This window comes from Helianthus annuus, chromosome 5 (genome assembly GCF_002127325.2).
Source record: "Helianthus annuus cultivar XRQ/B chromosome 5, HanXRQr2.0-SUNRISE, whole genome shotgun sequence".
NCBI classification, from domain to species: domain Eukaryota; kingdom Viridiplantae; phylum Streptophyta; class Magnoliopsida; order Asterales; family Asteraceae; genus Helianthus; species Helianthus annuus.
In genome coordinates, this window is record NC_035437.2 from 161,069,321 (window position 1) to 161,092,988 (window position 23,668).

The 23,668-nt window shown below is 37.9% G+C and overlaps 2 protein-coding genes across 2 annotated transcripts; one reads left to right on the top strand and one right to left on the bottom strand.

Annotated features, from left to right (window-relative positions):
- Window positions 1–8,111: 8,111 nt before the first annotated feature.
- LOC110941737 (L-type lectin-domain containing receptor kinase S.1) lies at window positions 8,112–10,452 on the top strand. Its single transcript, XM_022183398.2, has one exon. The coding sequence runs from the start codon at window positions 8,287–8,289 to the stop codon at window positions 10,216–10,218; it is 1,932 nt and encodes a 643-aa protein (XP_022039090.1). The 5' UTR covers window positions 8,112–8,286; the 3' UTR covers window positions 10,219–10,452.
- Window positions 10,453–11,136: 684 nt separating this feature from the next.
- Window positions 11,137–16,458, bottom strand: LOC110941738 (ferric reduction oxidase 8, mitochondrial). The gene is made up of 8 exons (XM_022183399.2): window positions 16,038–16,458; window positions 15,843–15,936; window positions 15,576–15,764; window positions 14,968–15,205; window positions 13,265–13,592; window positions 12,562–12,826; window positions 11,590–12,266; window positions 11,137–11,516 (listed from the first exon to the last, which is right to left on the bottom strand). Exons 1-8 carry the CDS (start codon window positions 16,189–16,191, stop codon window positions 11,335–11,337), a joined length of 2,127 nt encoding a protein of 708 aa, XP_022039091.1. The 5' UTR covers window positions 16,192–16,458; the 3' UTR covers window positions 11,137–11,334.
- Between the last annotated feature and the right edge of the window lie 7,210 nt (window positions 16,459–23,668).

Consider the following 23,668-nt stretch of genomic DNA (forward strand, 5'->3'; position numbering starts at 1 on the left):
CACAATGATTTATACGAGGAAAAAGCCCTTGATCAATGTATGATCTCCGGCATAAAAAACCTCGGGTGATGGCAACTACCGATCACCAACTTCAATATAAGAAAAATATAGTTACAACTTTGGATGATAATGAGCTGAGTACAAGGATCACTATAGTTTCGAGTGTCTAAGCGTGTGAGAATTGTGTTGTGTGTCGTCGTGTGTTCTTCCAAATGAGGAAGAGTGGTATTTATACAAGTGTAGGTGACCTATTTTAGGTAAAAAGACTAATAATCAGCTCATTACCCCTTTAGAAATAAAAGACAATCTAGCCTAAATTGCCGCCCATAAATCAAGCTAAGTTTCCATATCCTTTGCAACGTCTATCTTCGATTAAGCTCATGCTATAATTGTGAAGACGCGTCCCTTGATTATGATGCTAAGAGCGTATCCTGCTAGATGTTCCTGCAAAATAACATTGTTTTAAACGAAGGCAACTGTTAGCATGAGGATCCTTTGATGGTCCATGATCCTGATCCTGAAGTCCTGCTGAGGATCACTGTCTGCCAAAGAAACAAGGATCACTGGTTAGGATCACGTATAAGGATCACATATAATAAAAATCCAGCCCTAACAGTACTCATGCAGAGAGGCAAGGTCATTGCCTACGCTTCACGACAGCTAAAGGTGCACGAGAAAAACTACACCACCCACGACTTGGAACTGGGTGCCGTTGTATTTGCACTGAAACTATGGAGACACTACTTGTATGGAACCAAGTGTGTAATCTACTCGGATCACAAGAGCCTTCAACATTTGTTCAATCAGAAGGAATTGAACATGCGGCAAAGACGATGGATGGAAACTTTAAATGATTACGACTGTGAGATAAGATACCATCCAGGCAAGGCAAATGTAGTTGCTGATGCCTTAAGTAGAAAAGAAAGAGTGAAACCGATCAGGATCAATGCCAAGCGCATTGAAATAAGGAATAATTTGAACGAATGGGTGTTAGCTGCACAGAAGGAAGCTGTGTTGGAAGCTAACTATCCTGAAGAGAAGTTAGGAGTAACTGAGGAGCAGTTATCCTACGAAAAAGATGGAATGCTAAGACTGAATGGACGAATATGGGTTCCAGTTTATGGAGGACTTCGGGATGTTATCCTCCAGGAAGCCCACAGCTCCAAATATTCCGTTCATCCTGGAGCTGATAAGATGTACCAGGATTTAAAGGCAAACTACTGGTGGATTGGTTTGAAGAAGTCTGTAGCTGAGCATGTAGCTAAATGTCTGACTTGTGCGCAAGTCAAAGCTGAGCACCAGAAGCCGTTAGGTTTGCTTCAGCGACCTGAAATTCCCACATGGAAGTGGGAGATGGTGACAATGGATTTTATCACCAAATTACCCAAGACAAGGAAGGGAAACGATACTATATGGGTTATAGTAGATAGGCTAACCAAGTCAGCACATTTTCTTCCCATTAAGGAAACTTACAGCTCTGACATGTTAGCTCAATTGTATGTTGATAAGATTGTAGCGCTGCATGGTATACCCGTATCTATTATCTCTGATAGAGATACTAGGTATACGTCACATTTTTGGAAGAGTTTCCAACAATCGTTGGGCACTCGTTTAAATTTTAGTACGGCTTATCATCCACAGACTGATGGTCAAAGCGAGCGTACTATCCAAACTTTGGAAGACATGCTACGTGCATGTGCGATCGACTTGGGTGGTAGTTGGGATAAGAACCTACCACTGATCGAATTCTCCTACAACAATAGCTACCACACCAGCATAAAAGCTGCGCCTTTCGAGGCCTTATACGGTAGAAAGTGTAGATCGCCCATTTGTTGGGCAGAAGTTGGAGATGTCCAACTATCAGGACCAGAAATTGTTTTTGAGACAACGGACAAGATCGTTCAGATTCGCGATCGTTTGAAAGCTGCCAGGAATAGGCAGAAGAGTTATGCGGATCCTAAGCGCAAAGATTTTCACTTCGATGTAGGTGATAAAGTGTTGCTTAAAGTATCGCCCTGGAAAGGGGTGATGCGATTTGGTAAGAAAGGCAAGCTAAGCCCGAGATATATAGGACCTTTCGAGATTGTCGAACGTGTCGGGTCAGTTGCTTATAAGTTAAACTTGCCTGAAGAACTTAGCGCTATTCATAATGTGTTCCACATCTGTAATCTGAAGAAGTGTTTCGCTGACGAATCACTGGTCATACCGTTTGAAGTTTGTGGAAAAACCATTGTCGATTGAGGATCGACAGGTTAAGAAGCTCCGAAGAAAGTACATACCGATTGTTAAGGTCAAGTGGGATGCCCGTAGAGGTCCCGAATACACCTGGGAGGTAGAATCCACAATGAAAGAAAAATACCCTCATTTGTTCCAGTAAATCTCGAGGTCGAGATTTCTTTTAAGGGGGTGAGGATATAACACCTCAGAAATTTACGTCCAATAATGCATTGACACGTGTCATAGACCTTGAATATGTGAAAACATACTTTAGAGGGACTAAAGTTGACAAAAAGTGAAAACTATGGGATATAAGGGTCCGAAGTGTCAAAATTGGATAAATAGACTCTAAAATAACCCTACATGGTGTTTATAACTCTAAACGGATAGATCATGGATCATACGAAGCGGAAAATGCACGAAAGTGAGGAATTACAAACTATAGGGACTAAAAGTGTCAACATGTTGAATTTATACCTCTGAGTGATCTTTTGGCAGCCCCGAAGCTTTGTAATGATAAAATATACTCACTAGAATATGTGTAAAAATTTCATGAAGTTTCGTTATCGTATGAGAAAGTTATGGCCAAAACCGTACTTGAAGGGTTAAAAGCGTCAACGTCGAATTTCATGACTTTTCGGGTGAGCGCAAAGTTAACCGAGGACTTTACCATGTTGGTAAATATCCCAAGGTTCCTAAAAGTCAAGTTTGAGGGTCCAAGGGTCAAAATAAATGGCCTAAACCTCGTATACGAAGACCAGGGACTAAACTGCAACTTTCAAACAATTTTTGGGGATCTGCAGACTCCAGGCGGCCCGCCTGGAGCCTCTTATGCGGGCCGCGAACCAGGTACAGCGACAGGTACTTCAGGACAGCTGCCAGTTGATCGAAATTTGAGTTGGTTACAGCTTTTATTCACCTCCCAAACCCTCCAATCGAATTACATGCAGCATGGGACACCTGTAGCACTCTCCAAACATCTGAAACACCATTTAAATCAGATCAAAGCTTCACTTTTGAGGGTCTTGAGTAGTAACCAAGAACACATACAACTTTCAAGAATTCACAAGAGCTATTCAGGAGCTTTCTGGACGACAAGGCAACTTCATAGTGATCTCTAAGCTTCATTAGGACTCTTGTAAGCATTCATAACCTTCTCTAATTCGTTCTAGCTTAGATTATTAGCCGAAAGTCAATCCGTCGTAACTATAGTTTGACTTTTCGATTAAACGAAAATGGCTCAGTCATTTCTTAAATTGAAAGTACCTACAAGTTGGTATTTATGTGGGAAACAAACCCTCAAAAGGGTATTTTCTGATTTCCACTCTAAGCATGATTATTGTCGAGTCAAAGTTGTTCTTAAAAAGTCAACAGAACTTGTTTTTGTAAAATCTAGCATAAACGGTAATGTGGATAACATGCAATCAGTTTGATCATCAAAAATAACTTTATAATGAATGTAAGAATATGTTTTATCATGATCAACTCGACAATCTTGAGTATGAGCCCGGATCGGAACCGAAAGTCCTATAAAACGACTTTTTCTTTGACTCTCGATTCGGATCCGTGCATGCATGTTTGAGATCTGCATTAGAGCTTATTTTGAACCATTTATATTTATGTTTAACTCTCTGGAATTTTACAACTTGATTCCATGCTTAACCGATTCATATGCATGTTTCCGATTTATGCTTAAAGTTGACTATTTTGCCCTTTTTGTTATAAAACGTGATTTTTGGAAAAATGAAAGAGTAGAAACCTTTATTACTGATTTATAAACTTGCACCGAAAGTTTGATATCAGTTGGAGGTCCGGATTTAGAGTTATGGCCGATATCGTAAAACTATAGCTTTATGTTAAATAAACGGTGCATTTAGCGTATAACCTATTTAAGGCCACTTTTTGATATAAAACTTTTTACCCACTAATGATATATAATATTTTGGGATTTTTGAAGATTTTTATTTAATTTTTGGCTGATCGTATCATAGGTCTCTAAGTTGATTCGGTTAATACCGGTTTTGACCTTTTAAGCCATAAAATGAGTTTTATGCATCCTTTTGACCCCAAACCTTTTTCTACTGATTTTATTTGTTAAATAAATTATTTTGAGCATTCTGAAAATATAAAAATCTCAGCTTTCTTTTGAAAACCCGGAAACGGCTCTAAATCGCCTTTCTAAGCGTTTTTAACGCATAGTATGCGTTATACCCATATTAAACATATAAAGATTATACCTACTGATGTATTTAGCATATTTTTATAAAATAACAGTAAGTATAAGTTTTTAAACTCAGATTTCCAGTTTTGACATTTTTAGCCCTTGTGAAATTACTAAAATACCCCTAAGGTGCATAGTTTGATTTTAAATGATAAGTTTTGTATATGGGTCATACCCTACTGTTATAATATGTCAAATTAAGTGTATTTACTGTATAAATCAGACCTGTAACTCAGATTTCCAATTTAACTCTTTTATAATCTTTTAAATGACCAAAATGCCCTTATAAGGCATAAATTGAGTTTAAATTTATTCGGGGCATAATAGAACATAACTTGCTGATATTATATCATATTTAAAGCATATTATCTCAGGGAACTTGCATATGACTCTTTTGGCTACCCGTAACGCTCTTTTAGCGCTCGGTTCGGTTTATGTAACTAGTTTGCATAAATTGACCGAAACGGGTCAAACGTTATCATTTTTGTCTCAAAATCCAGAATGTATTTAGTATACCCATATTATACAAGTATTCAAACTTGTCGGGTCTAAATCACATTCTATCCGGTCTTCGCTTAATCGTGCGCTTGAACCGTATCGTCCTTAAAACTAACCGGTCTAAGCTTAGGCTTAAATAAAGACCCGTTAGGAATCTAATAGGTTATTATAAACCTTTGTTCCAGAATAGGAGGCCCAGTAAAAGCTACCCTCACTTGCCAATTGTGATTCATACTTACTAAGGTAAATACTTTTAACTTATTTTCCCTATACGGGCTTGGGTTACGGTATATAGAATACCGCTTGATCGAGCGTACAAATCTTGCACCCTTGGGTGTTCAATTGAATAATTTGATCGGCTCGTTTAAACAGTCTTGTTTTACTTTAAGCCTTTGGGGGGTTAATGACCATGTCCCGGATATCCTTGGCATCATCTTACGGGATGGCCACGACCAGAGCACGAGGTGTAGGCGTACACCTGTCAGTGTATAACTCTTTAATGTGGTGTGTCTATTGATCTTTAACCCGGACAAGATCCGGGCTACTGAACGCACAAGTAACATGTAATTCGTTCACAAGATTATATTGCATAATTATCCCAAGTTATAAAAATATTTTATGCCATGTGCATTTAAATCAATTTTCAATCATTTTCAAAATGAGTCAGTTAATTTGTATTTATCAGTGTAAACTGACGTATTTTCCCAAAAGGTTAAGTGCAGGTACTACACGTACTAGGCTGGCTGTCTTCTAGAGCGTCCACAATAAGTCTCGCAAGCTTGGACGACAATAAAACTGTTGAACAATATCATATTTTATTTTGATCCGCCTGTGGATCCGTTTCAACTACTAGTGATATTTAATATTACATTTATTAAAGTTGAAATGAATCTATCTTTGCTTCCGCTGTGCATTTATATATTGTGTTGTTTGTCTATGATGATGCCAACTACGTCACTATACCCCCACCGGGCCCACCGGTGACATGTGGAAATTCGGGGTGTGACAGAACCCAAAGCTAGCTGGTTCTGCCCGAAATGCATTGAGGCGCAACAGTTGACTGGACATCTAGGGGTAAAGCACTGTTTCGGTGTGGGCCGCGAGAGCGGTACCAAATCGAGGCAAACTCTGAATACTAGATATGACCTCAAAATAACAGGGGTCAAGGTCGGCCAGTTTATAATAAAGTACTCATGATGTTTATAATATCTCGCAAAACCACGAATCACTGTCCAATTCTTCAAAAATGCCAAAACACACTACTCCAAATAGCTCGAAACACCAATTAGATCTATAAATTAACCTTCTAACCAAAAGATCAATCCCTGAGAATATCAAACAAGAAACAAAAACCATAAATCGCCAACACATCTAACCTATTAGCATAAAAAATCACTAAAACCGTAAATCTCGAATCTCATATGCATGAAGTGCGCATATATACACAAACTATAAGCAGGTTTTCGGATTAGAAAACTAACAAAAACATACAGATTTCATCTAAAAGTAAATCAAAAAGATTCTAATGATGGACGAGTTCAGTCGATTAGAATGCCGAATAATTAGATGCGAATAGAGCGAATCCGAAAAATCAATAGCGTAACAATACACAACTTCATCACTTCTATCAAATTATCACCTAAAAGTTAGCAAACAGGCTTATGATGAAGAAGGAGTTGAATCGATTAACATCAAATTCATTTAATCACAACCTAACATCAATTTCATTAATTCAAGTATTCAACCATAACCTAACATCAAATTCGTTCAAAAACCTCCATATGTAACCTAATTTTTTACCTTCTAGACCTAGATTCACAGAAAACTAAACACACAGAACAAAATTGAACACAAATTGCAACCGTACCTCTCTCTAAGCTAACAACGATCGATAATACGTACACATGTGAAAGAATAACTGATAAATTGACAAAAAAGTAGGCGATTAAAGATGTGTAGCAATTGTTGTAAGATCTGGAAGTAATAAACAGCGAATAAATGGAGAGAATCGTTAACCTAGGGTTTGCCATTACGAACAGTGTTGAATTATGTTCTGAGATTCAGATTCTTCAATTTTGTTGTACAGAGAGAGGTTGAGAGAGACTGAAGAGGGCCAGCGACGAGGACGTTTGGTTGTTTTGTCTTCTAGTGGGTCGTCGAGGACGTCTGGTTGTTGCCGTTCGGGACGACGACGGGTTGGGGGGAAATGGAGGGCAGGGCGGCGACGAAGGAGGGCGAGGCAGGGACGAAGCCCATACCGCACAGCCTTAAGGGGCATTTTTTGACACATTATCATCATAATGGTTCATGTAATGATTAAGGCTTCATAATGCCCTTTCATTTATTAGTTTCCTTTTTTTTCCTCCTTATTGGGCATTATTCTAGAAATGTCTCTCTCTCTTCATGCCCCTATAATGCCCATGAGGAATGGTGTAAGGGCATTATCAAAATCTTTCATGCCCTTATAAAGCCACATTACATATGGTCTTAGTTCAATGTGATTAGTGGCTAGATTCTGGTACGTCACACCTCTCGCGGTGAGATACGTAGGTGGTAATTTGGGGGTGTGACAGTTAGGGAGGTCGCTGGAGGTTTCAGTCGTGGTGTGATGGTGATGTGAAAATGGTAGAGGGTGGTGGCTTGTGGTGGTTGTTGGCAGTAGAGAGAGACAGAGAGATAGATTCAATATCAAGGGAAATGAGTATAGATCCGAGTTTAATATGTACAGTTCGGAACTGCCGACGATGTCCAAGAACATCCCTTTATATCTTGAATCGTCGCCACTTGGGTTTGTATAAAATCTCTAGCAGCCGCCGACGATGTCCAAGAACACCCTTTAATATGTACAGATCGGAACCGCCGCTTGGGTTTGCATGAAATCTTAGGCAGCCCCCGCTAGGTTTGGGAGAAAAGAAAGATGATAGTTCTGAAGACTAGTGCCACATGAGATGTGATGGCTGTTGGGTGCGATGGTGGGTGTCATGCAGTGTCGTGGGAGAGATAGTGGTGGGTTGGTGGCGGTGGGAAAAAGAAAGAGAGGAGGAGTTTCAGATGAGTAAAAGGAGAGAGTTTAAAAATTATTTTTTTTTTTTTATTTTTTACCTTGACTTTCTCGTATGATCACGTCTTTTCCATTAATTAAAAGTTGGTAGGCGGCTAACTTAAAAAAATGATCAAGAAAATATCAAACTCATAACCCAAATTCCAGATCAACACTGGCCCATGTTTGAAATTCATGCCATAATTCATCAACCAACAAATCATTCAAACATCTGCTGTCAATTAATACTAAACAAAACAACCCCAAATTCATCACATGAAACCAGACCCATCTGGAAAATTCCCCAATTATGCCTCTCCCTCTGCAAACCTTTGTAACCTTTTTACTTGTCGTGAACCTCCTTCTATCTCCACCACCCACCACCGCCGTTGACTTCCTCTTCAACTCCTTTAACGACACCACAAACCTCTTACTCCTCCGTGACGCCCGCATCGAACCACCGGTCATCCGCCTATCCAACGACTCCAACCAATGGTCCATCGGCCGAGCCTTTTACTCAACCCCAATCCAAATCCTCAGACCAAACTCCAACAACCTCACCACCTTCTCAACCCAATTCATCTTCTCAATCCTCCCCGAAATCCCCTCCAGTCCCGGCTTCGGCATCACCTTCGTCTTATCCAACGTCACCGAGCCTCCGGGCGCCGTCGGCGGCCAGTACCTAGGCCTGTTCTCTAATCCGGCCACCGGAGCTCCGGCACCGTTGATTGCTGTGGAGTTTGACACTGGAACTAACAATGAGTTTAATGAGACGAATGGGAATCATGTGGGTATTGATTTGAATAATATTGAATCGGTGGAATATGTTAGTGCTGGGTATTTTAACTCTAATGGGAGTTTTGTTCCGGTGGAGATGCGAAATGGGCAGAATGTTCATGTGTGGATTGAGTTTGATGGGTCTAGATCGGAGATTAATGTTACTATAGCCCCGGTTGGTGTTTCTAGACCGATTAGACCGTTGCTAACCTTTTGGAATCCGATTATTAGGAATTATGTGAGTCCCGAGATGTATGTTGGGTTTTCGGCTTCAAAAACTACTTGGGTTGAAGCACAGAGGGTGCTCGCGTGGAGTTTTAGCGATACGGGTGTTGCGAGGGATGTTAATACTACGGGTTTACCGGTTTTCAGGGCTCTAGAGTCGAGTTCGGGGTTGTCTACGGGAGCGAAAGTGGGGATAATTTGTGGTTCTGTGGGGTTTTTTTTATGCCTGCTAGGTGTTTGTTATTATGTCTGGCTGAAAAGATATGCTGGGAATGATGAGGTTGAGGTTGAGGATTGGGAGGTGGATTTCTGGCCTCATCGGTACTCGTATGAAGAGTTGAAAGCGGCGACGAATGGGTTTTCGGATGATCATGTGCTCGGGGCTGGTGGGTTTGGTAAAGTTTATAAGGGAACATTGAGTAATGAAACGGAAGTGGCGGTGAAATGTGTGAATCATGATTCGAAGCAAGGGGTGAAGGAGTTCATGGCGGAGATTTCGAGTATGGGTAGGCTTCAGCATAAGAATTTGGTTCAGATGAGAGGTTGGTGTAGAAAAGGTAACGAGTTACTTCTTGTGTATGATTACATGCCGAACGGGAGTTTAAACAATTGGATTTTCGACAAGCCGAAGAGCGTTTTGGGTTGGGCGGGGCGGAAGAGGGTGTTGGTTGACGTAGCGGAGGGTTTGAATTATTTACATCACGGGTGGGAACAAGTGGTGGTGCATAGAGATATCAAGTCGAGTAATGTATTGTTGGATGTAGAAATGCGAGGGCGGTTGGGTGATTTTGGGTTAGCGAAGTTGTATACGCAAGGTGAGGTACCGGGGACGACAAGAGTGGTGGGTACGCTCGGGTATCTGGCACCCGAGCTAGCTATGCTGGCATCACCAACGACGGCTAGTGACGTTTATAGCTTTGGAGTGGTGGTGTTAGAGGTGGCGTGTGGGCGGAAACCTATTGAAACATGGCATGACAGGGATGAGGATATGATTTTGGTTGATTTGGTCCGAGAGAAGTACGTAGAGGGAAAGCTAGTGGAGCTTGCGGATAAGAGGATTAAGGGGGAATATGACGTGGAGGATATGGAGGCGGTTTTGAAGCTCGGGTTAAGTTGTTGCCACCCTGATCCACTACACAGGCCGACTATGAGCGAGGTGGTGGCACTCTTGTTGGGTGAGGATACCACCGTTACTCCACGAGTTATGCTACAAGAGAGCAAGAAAGAGCCGTCACCATAACCACCGCTCATCACAGCTGCAACCACCATCATCGCCACTTCCATTGTAACTATATTTTACCTTCGCTATTGTGTTATATTATACGTGTTGATACAAGCAATATCGCAAGTAGGGCAATCCTGATAGTATCTTTGTGTATTATATCAATATATATCTTGATTTATTTTTTTTACAATTTTGTATTGTTTTCTTGCAAAATTATAGACAAGTCAATTTCGATCGTCTACCCATAAATGGGTCAATTTGGGTTATGTTTTATTTTTAGCGGTTCAAATGTGTAAAACTTCTTAAAAGCTTACCTTAAAAAGCCCTGCCAAACAGTGTGAAAGTAAACCAAATATTTACATTATATTATTACCTCCTAAATTAATTATGTATAAAACTCAAAAAGGGATTGGTTGGCCAACCTGGCCCGGCCCGACCCGGCCCGACCCGCTTTTAATCTTTAAATTTTAGATATCAAGTTGATAAAAAAGATAAGGTTAGAAATTAGCTTAACAGGCATAAAGTTAAGTCACCTAACAAAAGTTAATCATGCATCTTATCTTTGATTCTTTGTTCTTTTATAGCTGTCATTTTAATATAAAAATATCTAAGGTCAATCCTGGTTGCAGCAGCCTTGAACCCCACTTGAATTAGTCATCTATGCCAACTGGCCCAGCCCATAACATGTTCCTCAAAAGATTGTGGGCCTTAACTATAACCTTCGGGTCTAGCCATTAACCGAGACCGGGCCTAGGTCTGGGCCCTGGACGCAGCACAGTCCCTTGGTCTACTTGTGCATCTCGAGACGAGAACAAAAATGTAAAGCTAAACAACTTAATGAATTGTCTTCTGAAAAACAAACAAGCTGCAGACCCTATGTCTGTGCGTGGTCTGCTTGGTGAAGACAAAAGAGGTCCTGAGGCTCTTTTAACAAAAAACAAACAGCACCTTAATGATGCACTAACCGTGTTAACTCGAACACATTATACACGCTTCATACAAGTTTATATATGCTAATCTTCAAAACTACAATATTTGCTTAATGGATCATCAAACACCTATGCTTGTGATCTAGGATTCACTTTTATCCTTACTAGCAAACATAGTCTGCATGTGTCATTACATACATTACTAAAGAGTAAAGTTTAGTGAGTGAAAGTTGAAGTATGGCTTCTTTGTTCGAGTACTAGTGATTGAACCTTGAGAACTTAGCCTGCAGATTGAAGCTACCGATTCCTTCATTTTCTCGGGCCCACATACCAAGACCCCCACATAGGATCCGCCCGTTTCGTTTGAAAATTTCGAAAATATATCTGCAAAAATTTACACGTTACATGATTAGTTTACCCGTTTAAGATAAAGCGCAATCAAAACAAGAAAACATACCATGGAAATTGGGTCTTGCCCCAAAATGTAGTTCGTGATCATCGAGATTTCGGTTTGACTGCAAGGAACTTGCTTGCATTTCTTTTCCTTTATTCTTAAATTCAGTCAGCTGATTCTGTTTCCTCAAACTTTTCGATGTCATGATTGAAAACACTATTATGCTGATGACGATGGATAAAAAGAAAGCGAACATAAGAATAAGATCAACCAACGACGATGCGTTTTTCTCTTTCGAAGAAGCCTTCTTGGGCCGAGGCAGGAAAACATTGCTGAAAGTAACTAAAAGAACAAAAAACAGGAACGAGGTGAACCCGATAATAGCAGCTTTCATAACCGAGCTTCCATAGCCGTTAGGAGCGTAACTTGTACTGCCCGTTTCAAAGTTAATTGTTTGGACTTGAGAAAACTCGTGTATCATTTCACTAAGCGTTGTGCCGGATTGTGTTTCTTGGGTCACATATATTTTCAACTTGAAGTTAAATTCTTTGGTATTTTTGCTTGTGAGAAGAGGTAGGACAGAATTCAGAATACTGATGCTGTTGCTTTTCTTCATGATATATACAAGTTGTATTTTTGTTGGGAAATTATTTCTCCTAGAAGAAGAAATTTCTTGTAGTATACTCAAAAACGGAGTCACACCGATCCCACCCGCCACCAGAAGCAGACTATCGTACTTGCTGAAAGTATAACGATTTAAAGTTAAACATAAGAAAACGTACAAGATCACAGAGGTGGCGGTTTTGGCACATTTTCTTATAAATAGGTCGATTCAGTTTATGTTGTGTTTAAAACGGGTCAATATTTGACATTTGACACGCTAGTTATAAATTTTATTGAAAAATGAAAATTTTCTATTAAGAAAAGAAATTTTTCGGTTACATGTGACGGACCATTTTGACCTGTCATCCAGCGTGTCCAACTCGGCCATACTACCACCTCAAATCCTTATGAATGGATGGTTATCTTACGTACCTTAGGAACTCTGTTGATGCAGGTCCATACGGGCCTTCAACCAAAACCGGAATGCATCTCTGGGCTCTTTGATCGGGCCCAGCAACGGGCATTCCTTGGATCATGTCATAAAGAGAATTTGTCCATGATCCATCACATTTTATGATTATAGACATTGTATCATCATCAACTAAGGAGCTTGAAGCTATACTAAAAGAATGCCATTGGAATTTGGAAATGCTAGGTATCTTTATGAAGATTATGCTTGTTGGGGCATACTTCAATCCTACACATCACAACTTTAATATCAGCTTTTTATTTGGTTAAACCCCTCATCCGCACCCCTTGAAAATATTTTTTGGGTCCGCCACTGGACAAAGCTAGAAGCAGAGGTGTCAAAATGGTCGCTTTTGATAACGGGTCAAAATGAGTATTTTTGATACGAGACATTGAGAAATACCTTTTCCACAAATGTGTGTGTATGTGTGTTTTTTTTTTGTAAAAAGGTAGTGAATCACTTATATTTGTAAGGATGATAATATATAACAAAATAAAAAAGTATCAAATAATCAAGAAAATACCACATCAACGTTATTAAATAGCACAAAAGACCAAAAAACCAATAAAATGTTATATACAAATGACTCGATGGGACAAAAATAAAATAAAATACCCGAATTGACTCATTCATAAGTAAACAAGTATAACTCAATAAAAATCTTACTTGGTTCTTTTGGCAGTATAACTTCAATAGCTTTCAATGGAAAGATTCGAGCGGAAAGAATGCACGTTTCAGGCGTCGATTGTATTATTCTAAGTAACCTCTCGATGGCGAAAATAAAAATTGCGGGTAACACCATGTAGAAGTGACGGTCTCCGGTATGAAACAAGAAGAATACTATGAAAATGAAGTATAAGTGGTGTGTGTAGTAAAATATTTCAAATCTTTTTCTTCTCACTTGTGGAAGTGATGTTATCCATATGACTAACCCTGTAGCAAGTGAGATTTCCCCTGCTAGATATATTCTTCCTGTTTTCTGCCATTCTAGTATCTATTTTCCCAGTAAAAACAATAACAAAACATAGATGTTAAAGAATAATGAAAATCAAGTATTTCTTGGAAACTTTCTGGCCCCCAACAAAACTCTGTTGTGGGACCACATAAAGCGTACCTTACGCTTGACATGGGTTAAAACCATGGGCGGAACCATAGTGTTAGGAGCCGTAGCACGGGCTACGGCTCAACCCCGTATTTATACTATTTTTTTCAGTTTTATACAAATGATACCCCTAAAAAATACGAGGATATCCCTAACAAAAAATAGGAAACTTGATATTACTAAAATCCCATTTTTTATAAGCCCAAACATTTTACAAGCCGAAAACTAGTAGAATAATTAAGCTCGAGTGATAAAATAAGCTCAGTTAACAAAATTAGAATCGAAAGGAGGCCCTAAATATAATTGATCAAGTTAGCCCAACACCTAAAACAATATTATAATTGAATAAGTGATCGATCTTGTTCGTCTTATGGTAGAAACCGGAACACATAGTTCTTGTCTTTTGATTTATCGGGTAGTAAAGCTAGCTTTGGTTTGACCGGTTGCAACCGTTGAAAGATGTTTTTCTAAATTGAAGTTTGTCAAGACAGGTTTACACGATCGAAGAGGCCCGGAATATTTGAACAATGTTATGGTTTGTGCGATAGAAAAAAAAACTTTTGATAGAGTACACGCCGATGTGATGGAACGATTTCAAGCTATGAAAAAAAGAAGAGAACAAATCCATTAGGTATTTGTTTTACTTTATTGATTATTGTTTTTTTATTGTATGATTACACGGTAAAAAAAATTTCGGAATACCCCTAAATTAATGGGCTAGTTCCGCCATTGGTTAAAAGAACCATACTAAAAGTATTGTTTAGAGTTGTTTTTATCGGAGTAAAACAATACTAGTTAAAGGAACATGTCTGTTCAAAAAAAAAAGTTATACATGTAAACAAATTGTAGCTTGATATCACGATTATTATTATAAATATAATTATAATAAAAAAAAACTGAGGGTTAAACACCCATTTAGGTTAGGTTTAGATTCTGCTTTTGGTCAAACGCATTTCAGGTTAAACTAGCTTTTTTTCTTCAAATTTTACGGTTAACAAAATGTACACAAGTCTACTTTCAAAAGGATTCAATTTAACTTTTTAGGTCAAACCATGTGACTTGTCATTTTGAAAAGTGACAGAAAGTTTGCTATAATGTTCATACTAGCCTTTTTCTTTTGTAGTTTGTCATAAAGTTCAATGTATCTCTCACTAGTTTTGTTGAAAAAAAATGGTCAATAAAATATTAAAAAAAATATTATTAAAAAGTTGGAAAATTACTCATGTAGCCTCCAAAGTTTGTAAAACTAGAAATGAAGGTAGAATACCTCATCTTGAAGCATGTTTTTGATACCCCATATGAACAAAGTGCCGCCACCATGTAGAGTGGCGAACGATAACATCATCGTCCCAAGCCAGATATGGTATCGAACAGATGCTTCGAATTGGATACCAAATAATCGAAACACAGCCATGCCTCTCATGATAGGGAATAGAAGCAACGCTAGGCATGCTTCCGCCAACAATCCACATCGTGTTGCCACCCTAAATGTCTTGTATTGCCATCTGGACAAAAAAAAACACGTGATGAGATCATGTCTTGTTTTCAATTGTGTTTAGAAAGTGATTGCGTGATTTTGAATATGCGGAATAAGTAAAACATGTTGTATGGTAGTGTTTGGACGTATAACTATTCGTTTGAAGATCTTATACTCAGATATAAACTGTTTACTGTTTCACAAAAACTGACTATGACACCTTAGACAAATCCTATATCGTTCTTAAATATCACCGACTTATTTTGAACGCTCCCTAGTAAACTACTTAAGTGTGCTCAGGATAATTAGGTCATCCAAAGATGTAACCTAATAATCAAAGCGGACAATATTGGCAGGTATGATTAAATTTCTGTCAAGTTGGTATGAAGAATGCTCACATGCTTAATTTCATTAACGATCGAGCTGGCATCATCTTCTTGAAATCATTAGATACGCGTATATAGAACGTCCATGCTAGAAACATGATGAACATGAACATCACAAGAACTTCCATGGCAGTCAAAACACCAACAAAACTATTCACAATGATTGGATTCGACAACGATGAGATCAAACTCCTCCTTTGTCTGTAAACAAACGACCCGAAAGTAATCAACACATTAACTACAAACAAGTTTAACATCATAATAATATCTCTAACTCACCTTCTTCTTTGTTCTTTTGGTTTGAAATGCAAGTAGACAAATCCAATCATAATCGAAGCGATGATAGGGAACGAATAAACCACAAAATCAAGACCTGCAAGCACGCGTACCATGTAAGAACATCGCGATTATAACATTTAAATTATTCATAACGCGCTTAAATTATCTTTATCAACTTCAACATGATCATCTTACCATTGGAACCAAAAACTGTAGTTCTTGCAGCATCTTCGGCTTCTTTCCATTTTCGGGTCCATATTTGAGTCGGTTTCATTACCCAAATGGATACCCAAACAAGAAATAGTAAGATCATCATAACCTTGAGAAGAAGAAGAACAGATTTCGCCATTTTCGAGCTGATACAGTACTATTCCAAGACCTCTTTTGCAGAAGTTGGTGAAGAACCAAGTTGGAGATATGGATCTTTATATATCAACTGGATATGTATATATAAATATCATCAGTACACCCCACCATGAGTACAGTTTTCATCATGATGATCATTTGTATATCTCCCAATGGTGTTGGAATTAAATCTACACATGGCTTAATTTGTCATCAAATCTCATGAACTGTGCTAGCATATATACAAATAGGTTATATATTACGAAAATAAGTCATAGAAGAAAACTTATAATTGTGAGAATTGATATATTTATATGTTAAAAAACATTATATTTTGGAAAATCACCGTATCAGCATTTGACCAACACCATTTACAAAATAGTCATTAATTTTTTTATTTTATAAAAAAAAAATTGTTCATTAAAATAATGACATGTGTTCAACTTGCGCTACGTCAGCGCAACTACATATGGATATCTTGTGCTAGCTTTTGCCTTATCTACACAAGAATATAAGTACCCCCTCCCCCACACACACGCGCAAACACACATTTTTTTTCAAAGATGTACAAAAGGTTTAAAAGTTAAAAACCAAATTTAGTTAAAAAATAATTCTTTATTATTACTTCTAAAAAACAAAATGAATTATTTAAAAACTTGGTTTTTTCAAAAATATTTAAAATCATCAAAACTTAAAATTATTAAAACGTATTTTTTACATATATTTAAAAACTTAAATTATTAAAACTAAATTTCAGAATTTCAAGTTTTATATATATGTATGACATGTGGTGACAAAATCCAACTATGTCAACGCATAAGACCATGTATAGTGGTTAGCTCAATAATGCCCTCACCATGGGACGTTTTCTGTCATGTGACAGTCCAGTCAGCATGGGGGCATTATTGGGCGTTATTGCAAAAATGCCGTAGTGGGAATAATGCCCAATAACGCCCATACAATCATTACACAATTATTTATTTTTTAAATTTAAAACTAAAAATACTTTATTAATTTAAAAAAAAATTACACTACTAGAAAGTAGAAATAAAAAAATATAATAAAAAAACGGGAAAAAAATAAAGTTAAAAAAAAAGATGAAGAACTAGAGTCCGTATTTTTCCCGAATTTTTTGGCGATGCATTTGCGCAAGGATCAACGCGTCGTCTTGGAGGTGGTCGATCGGTTTGGACAAACACTCAATGTCCTTTTCCATTTGCTTCGCCTCTTGCATCTCGTTAAATTTTTTGGTTTCGGTGATGCGTTCTTTCATAGTCTCCAAACGTTGGTGGCCGAGGTCTCGAATGTCTTGGAGACGACGGTTCATCTCCTCGAAATCTTCCTTCAACTCTAGATCGGAAGATGACTCCACCGGTTTTTTCCCGGTTCGCTTATCTTTTCTTCTACCGGGCGGTCGGGCCAACTCTTCTTCAAGTTGCTCGTCGGGTTGCGTCTCCGGCACGATATCCACATCGGGTTCGGCTTGTTGTTGTGAAGGTTGCGACCCGCCGGCTTGACCAAAGCCGAAAGTCGGTTGCACGAATGGAGTAGCGCCACTCAAGAAAGCCGCGTACGATAGCATGTTCGGGTCCATGTCTTGAAGGTTAAAGGGTTATCGCGGTTGGGTTGTGTTCGGGTTCACGGGTCTTGAGGGGACACCAAATGGGGGTCGGAATGGGTTCATCTTTTTATAAATTGTAGAAGTAGTAGAGAGAAAGTTTGATGGTGTGTGAGTTTTTTTATAAAAAAGTGTATGAACAAGTGGGTATTTTATAGTGTGTTTATATTGGAATTAAAAAAAATCAAAAAAATAAAGAAAGTGACCGTTGCCAATGGTCAACTCGTTCCCCCAAGCAAATTTTAGGCGTGTTTTAAAAAACGTCGGTGCCCAATTTTTCTCAAATAACGCTAAATAACGCCGCGGGGGGCGGAGGCCGGGCGTGTTCCGACGTTTTTGACGAAATTTAAAAAAAAAAAAACGCCCCATTACGGACGGTCTAAGTTTGAACATTTTGCGTTATGTTTGTGCAAGCGGTTTGGGTCAGTGGATAATATGATAAACAATTTTTTCTTTTTTTATAATTTTATGGTTAACATAGTTTGTTTGATGATTTGTCCTAATATTAAATATATGTAGACATCAATAAGTAGGGCCGGCTCAACCATTTTGGTGGTCTAAGGCGAAGTAAAATCTTGTGGCCTTTTTCCCAAAAAAATGTATGTAATTGAAAGTTAAACTTGAAGGGCCCAAGTGTAATTATTTGAAAGATTATGTTAAAATTTAAAAACAAAAAAAAATGGTGAACTAGAGATTCGAACCTAGGTCTCACAAACAACCATACATACACAAAACCACTACACTACCAACCATCAATTTGTTAATAACCCACACCCTAAATCTTTTATAAATGGACTGTGATTTCATCAAATTATAGAGGCTCTATAGTTTTGGTGACCCAAGGCCCAAGCCTCATTTGGCTTACCCTTGGGCCGGCCCTGCCAATAGGGTTGGTTATCCACTGACAAATGCAAAATTTTTAGGAACACATAAGTTGGGAGGTCCGATCTAAGTGGTTAAGCAGACATTGTTGATTCGTTTATCAGCTAACGAGCCGGATGGTCTTTAATGTAGACAAAGTGGTGAAAACTAAAACAAAACCGGTGGAAAAACACACATGCATCACACATGTCGATCACTCAGTTTTAAATTGACAACGAACAAACCTTTCCGTTTTTAAAACATTTGTCATAACATTGTATTCATCGAATCTCAACCGCATAGGTATATATTATTCTTGTAATCCATTGAAATCATGTGGGTCCTGCCTATGAGAGTAATTGAGTTCAAGAATAAGGTTTCAATATTATTTTATGACATGTATAAGATGCCATGGTAGTCTTTGGCATTAGCATGTTGTCAGCTTTACGATATTTCCCATCTCTTTCCCTTGTGATGTATAATACTTGTAGCATAATTGACCCGCATTTGTGAAGTGGATTCTCGGTCCCCTCCACTTGTTGTCACTTTACTTTTGGTGTTTTCAATCTTTTTCATTCATATATATCTTGATGGCAATCTCAAATGTACTTATCTTAATTTGTAACATTTAAGAATCTTTCATGTGTTCGAATCATACATTTGGCTAGGTTTTTGTTAAGATAGCCGATTCAAAGCCACTATGTTCGTGTTAAACCTCAAGTTTGACTGAACCCAAATTGCGTGTGCCCATCATACGTGCGGGTGGTCCTGAATTTCACACTATTTCTCTTCAACAGGCTGCCATACCATCAAGTTGGGCATAAAAAAAAGGACAGACACGAGGCACTAGTCGTTGAACTCTTTTGAAAAGTAATGGTTCTTTTTGGTAGTGGTATGTTGATGATGCTAGATCTTTCAACTTTAGATTGCTCATGAATCGGCCTTGAAACATGACAAATGCGAATGAGGTTTATTTCGCTTCCAACGAAAGATTGTATACTAGCTAAAATAGATAAGGTCTAGTTGCTATAGAGAGTATATATATATGCTCTTTGAAGAAAGAAAGTGTTTATAAGTTGGTTACAAGTTATCTGAGATAAAATGTTCTCTCTTTTAGGAGTTGGTCATAGATAAGGTGTCTCTCTTTTAGGAGTTGGTCATAGATAAGGTGGAGTTGGAGATATTGTACCTTATCACTATTTTCACCACTGCTAAATTTAGTAGGGTATTTGCACACAATTTTATGACACTAGATGAAATTAGTTTTTTAACATGTTTTTAGAGGGATATTATGTTATAAACTTCTGTTTGAAAACGTAGAATTGCTAACTTTTTCATTAGTTTGATTTTGCGGACACTTTTCTACATTTTTTCGGTCTATTTATAAAGTAATTAACGGTTTGATTTACGATATATACTTGAAACCCGTTGAAAACCCCAAACCGGACCATAGGATTTCGGGATATGTAACTTTTGTTGTTTTACTTACGCTTTTAGTTATTTTAACAGTGTAATACACATGGTAGATATTTTTAATGTTAATTGATGAAACACTATTGTTAGTAAAGGTCTTGGTTGATTATAATTTCAACGGCTAGGTTTTAATTTATAATAATAAAAAACCGTATTAATGGTTTAGCTCACGGTTTAACTATAAAACCATATCGTGAACACCCTTACAGTTTATATTAATATATATGTTATATAGCTTTCTCCAACATGTCTTGCTTGTACAACTTACCTTATTAACTTGTAAAGTGTGTTTCACCATTTAAAATAAACAAATTGAGCGAGTGGAACGCATTTTACAAGTTCAATTTATCAAAGTAACATGTTTTTAAAGTACGTTACGTGATAAAACCAAAAATTATAAAAGGTCAATGACTTGAGGTGTAAAAAAAGTACCTCGGATGATACGGTTCATGTATAAAAGTAAGTTGTAAAATTATCCCTCAAGACAAAAAAAAATCATGAACATGTGATTCATTAGTGTTGCATAGTGTTGGATTAGGGGCTCTAATATAGCAAAGTTATAGTGCTCATTTACAAGGATAGCACAATACTTGTGTTAATACTCATATGGTGGGTTTTGTCAAACTCAAAACCAAAATAATAGTGAGAAGCACTATCAAAATTTGCTACTTCAATCCTAATTAAGTGGAATCAAATCTAGGGCAATATTCATAAATCAAAACTTGTTGGAGCTTCCATCATTTCAAAAACCCTATTTTTTAAATTGCAAATCACTTTTGATTTTAACTTATATAATTCTCTTAAATAATCATGCCATTTTGAAAAATAAGGGACAGGTAAACCGATCAACACACTGGTGTCAAGTAGGCCGCTCTATGTGAGATAAGACTGAGTGTTGTGCCGGGAGCGGTGGGCGCCAGCCACACGGCTGCCACTGTGGCTCGCGAACACCACAATATGGTCTAGCAAGGTGGTGTGACCACCCTCGCCGCTGAAGATGACCGTTGGGGTGCGTTGATTTACGTGTTGACCATTTGGAATTTAAAAAATTACAAAAAAAAAATTAAAAATAACCAACTTCAACCTAAATTTCTCCCATATTAAAAAAAAACATCTCCTTACCTCTCTAAATTTAAATACTCCTTACTCACAAAAAAATGGAATGGAATACATTTTCTTCATCCGATTCTTCTGAAGAAGACGATCTGGTTATTAAAGCGGGTAGGATAACGGTTAACTACTTGATTGATTGGTCTCAAAGGCGACGAGAGCTAATGAGACAACCACCACTTGATCGTGATCGAGAGGGAGCTAACGAAACATTGATACGTCACTATTTTAGCCCATATCTCGTTTACAATGAAGAACATTTTACATGACGTTTTCGAATGAGTAGATAATTATTTATGCACATAGCAAATGATTTGTCAGGGCGATATTCTTTTTTCAACAAAGGGACGATGCTAGACGTAGACTCACATTCACCTGTATACAAAAATGTATTGCAGCTCTACGACAACTAGCGCATGGGATTTTGTCACACGCAATGGATGAATATCTAGAAATGTCCGAAAAATTTGCGTGTGATTCACTTCATTTTTTTGTCGAGGTATATATCTTTACTTAAATTATATATTTTAAGTTTTAAGTTTAAATTTGACATCTCATGTTTAAATTATATATCTTTACCTAGGGATCATATCCATTTACTCACGAAGATATTTGCGTAAACCAACATTGTTTGATATCCAACACATATACGAGGTTTACAGTGAAAAGCATGGTTTTCCCGGAATGGTCGGTAGCCTCGACTATACGCATGTTGGATGGGCTATGTGTCCTACGGAAACCTTCGCAATGAGTTTGCCGAGCATTTGTTGGAAAGACGACCCGATGATCTTGTATTAGACTAGCATTATTTGTTGGTTGTAGTCTTTTTAATTTAATATGATATTTCATATTTACATTAGTTTTCTATTATTAGTTTACAAATTAAGAAAGAATAAACATAAAAATAAAAAATAAAAAAAACTGAAAATTCGTTGAAGCCCCTGCTCACCTGAGCCATAACAGAGTCAAGTGACTTCAGTAGGGGATTTATCCAATGCCCATTCAACGTCCAGTCAACGCCAGGTGAAACAATATTACAGGAAGAATCCACAAGACAGAGTCTAAGGCATGGATCCAAAAGCTAGGTTGAGCCACAACACAAAGTCTAAGGCATAGAAGACTTTTTTGTTTGATTTTAGCCATTTTAGGAGTTAGATTGTTTTTTCACATGTCTTATTGAGCTTTAAATGTTCGTAATAACTGATCTACGTAACATGGTAAGGTTGCAGGGTATGGAAAGAGGCTTCATTATTGTAACACCTCGAAAATTTGCGTCCTATAATGTATTGACACGTGTCATAAGCCTGAACGAGTCAATAAATACTATAGAGGGACTAAAGTTGACAAACATAGAAAGTATGTGAATTCAAGGGTTCAAAAATGTCAACAATGGATAAATATGCCCTACAACATCCCTACATGATGTTTATACCCTTAAACGAATGATTCATGGATCATACGAAGCTCATTGTGAAAGAAAGTGAGAAATTACAAACTACAGTGGTTAAATGTGTCAATATGTTTAAGTTATACCTCTGAGTGACCTTTTAGCAAACCCGAAGCTTTGTAAAGGTAAATTATGCTCACTACAATGCACGATTCAAATTTCATAAAGTTCCGTTGTAAAATGAGAAAGTTATGATCGATTTCGTACATGAGGGGTTAAAAGCGTCAACGTTGGAAGTTAAGACTTTTCGGGTAATAACAAGGTAAACAAGGACTTAACATGATAGGTAAAAGTCTAGGGGCCCTTGTAGGTAATTTAGAAGGGGTCAAAGTGTAAGAGATAAGTTAAGTTGACCTTTCAAAAAACCAGGAGCCAAACATGCAATTAATGAAAGATTTGGAATCAGATCCGGAGGCTCACGCGGGCCGCGTAAGGCCAAGGGAGACTCTTATGCGGGCCGCCTGGCTCGCCCAGATGCAGAAACTTGTTTTTGTTGCCTGTTCAGCCCATGTAAACGTCATATGCGCCCCTTAACCCTTCCAAAAGCTGCCTAAATTAATCCTAAGGCCTTAGGGACACTTGTTAATCATCCATGGCCATTGCTAGCATGATTTGTCAATGATCTAAGGTGATTAAGGCACTATATAAAGGCCATTGTTGCACACTTTGATCATTCATTCATTCCTTCATCATCTGATCATTTCTGGAGCTCAAGACCTCCTTCTAAGCTTCCCTAGTCGTGCATAGGACCTTTGTAAGTACGCTTGACCTTTCCTTATTGAGTTTTCGATTAGTTTTAGCTTAGAAGTCAAACCGTCATAAATAACGGTTGACTTAATGATTAATCACTATTGGTCCAGTGATTGATCGAATCAAAGGTAGTTATAAGTTGGTAATCATATGGGCTTTAAACCCTTAAAAGGGCACCCTCTGATTCCCATTCTAACTAGGTCAAATGTCGGGTCAAAATTG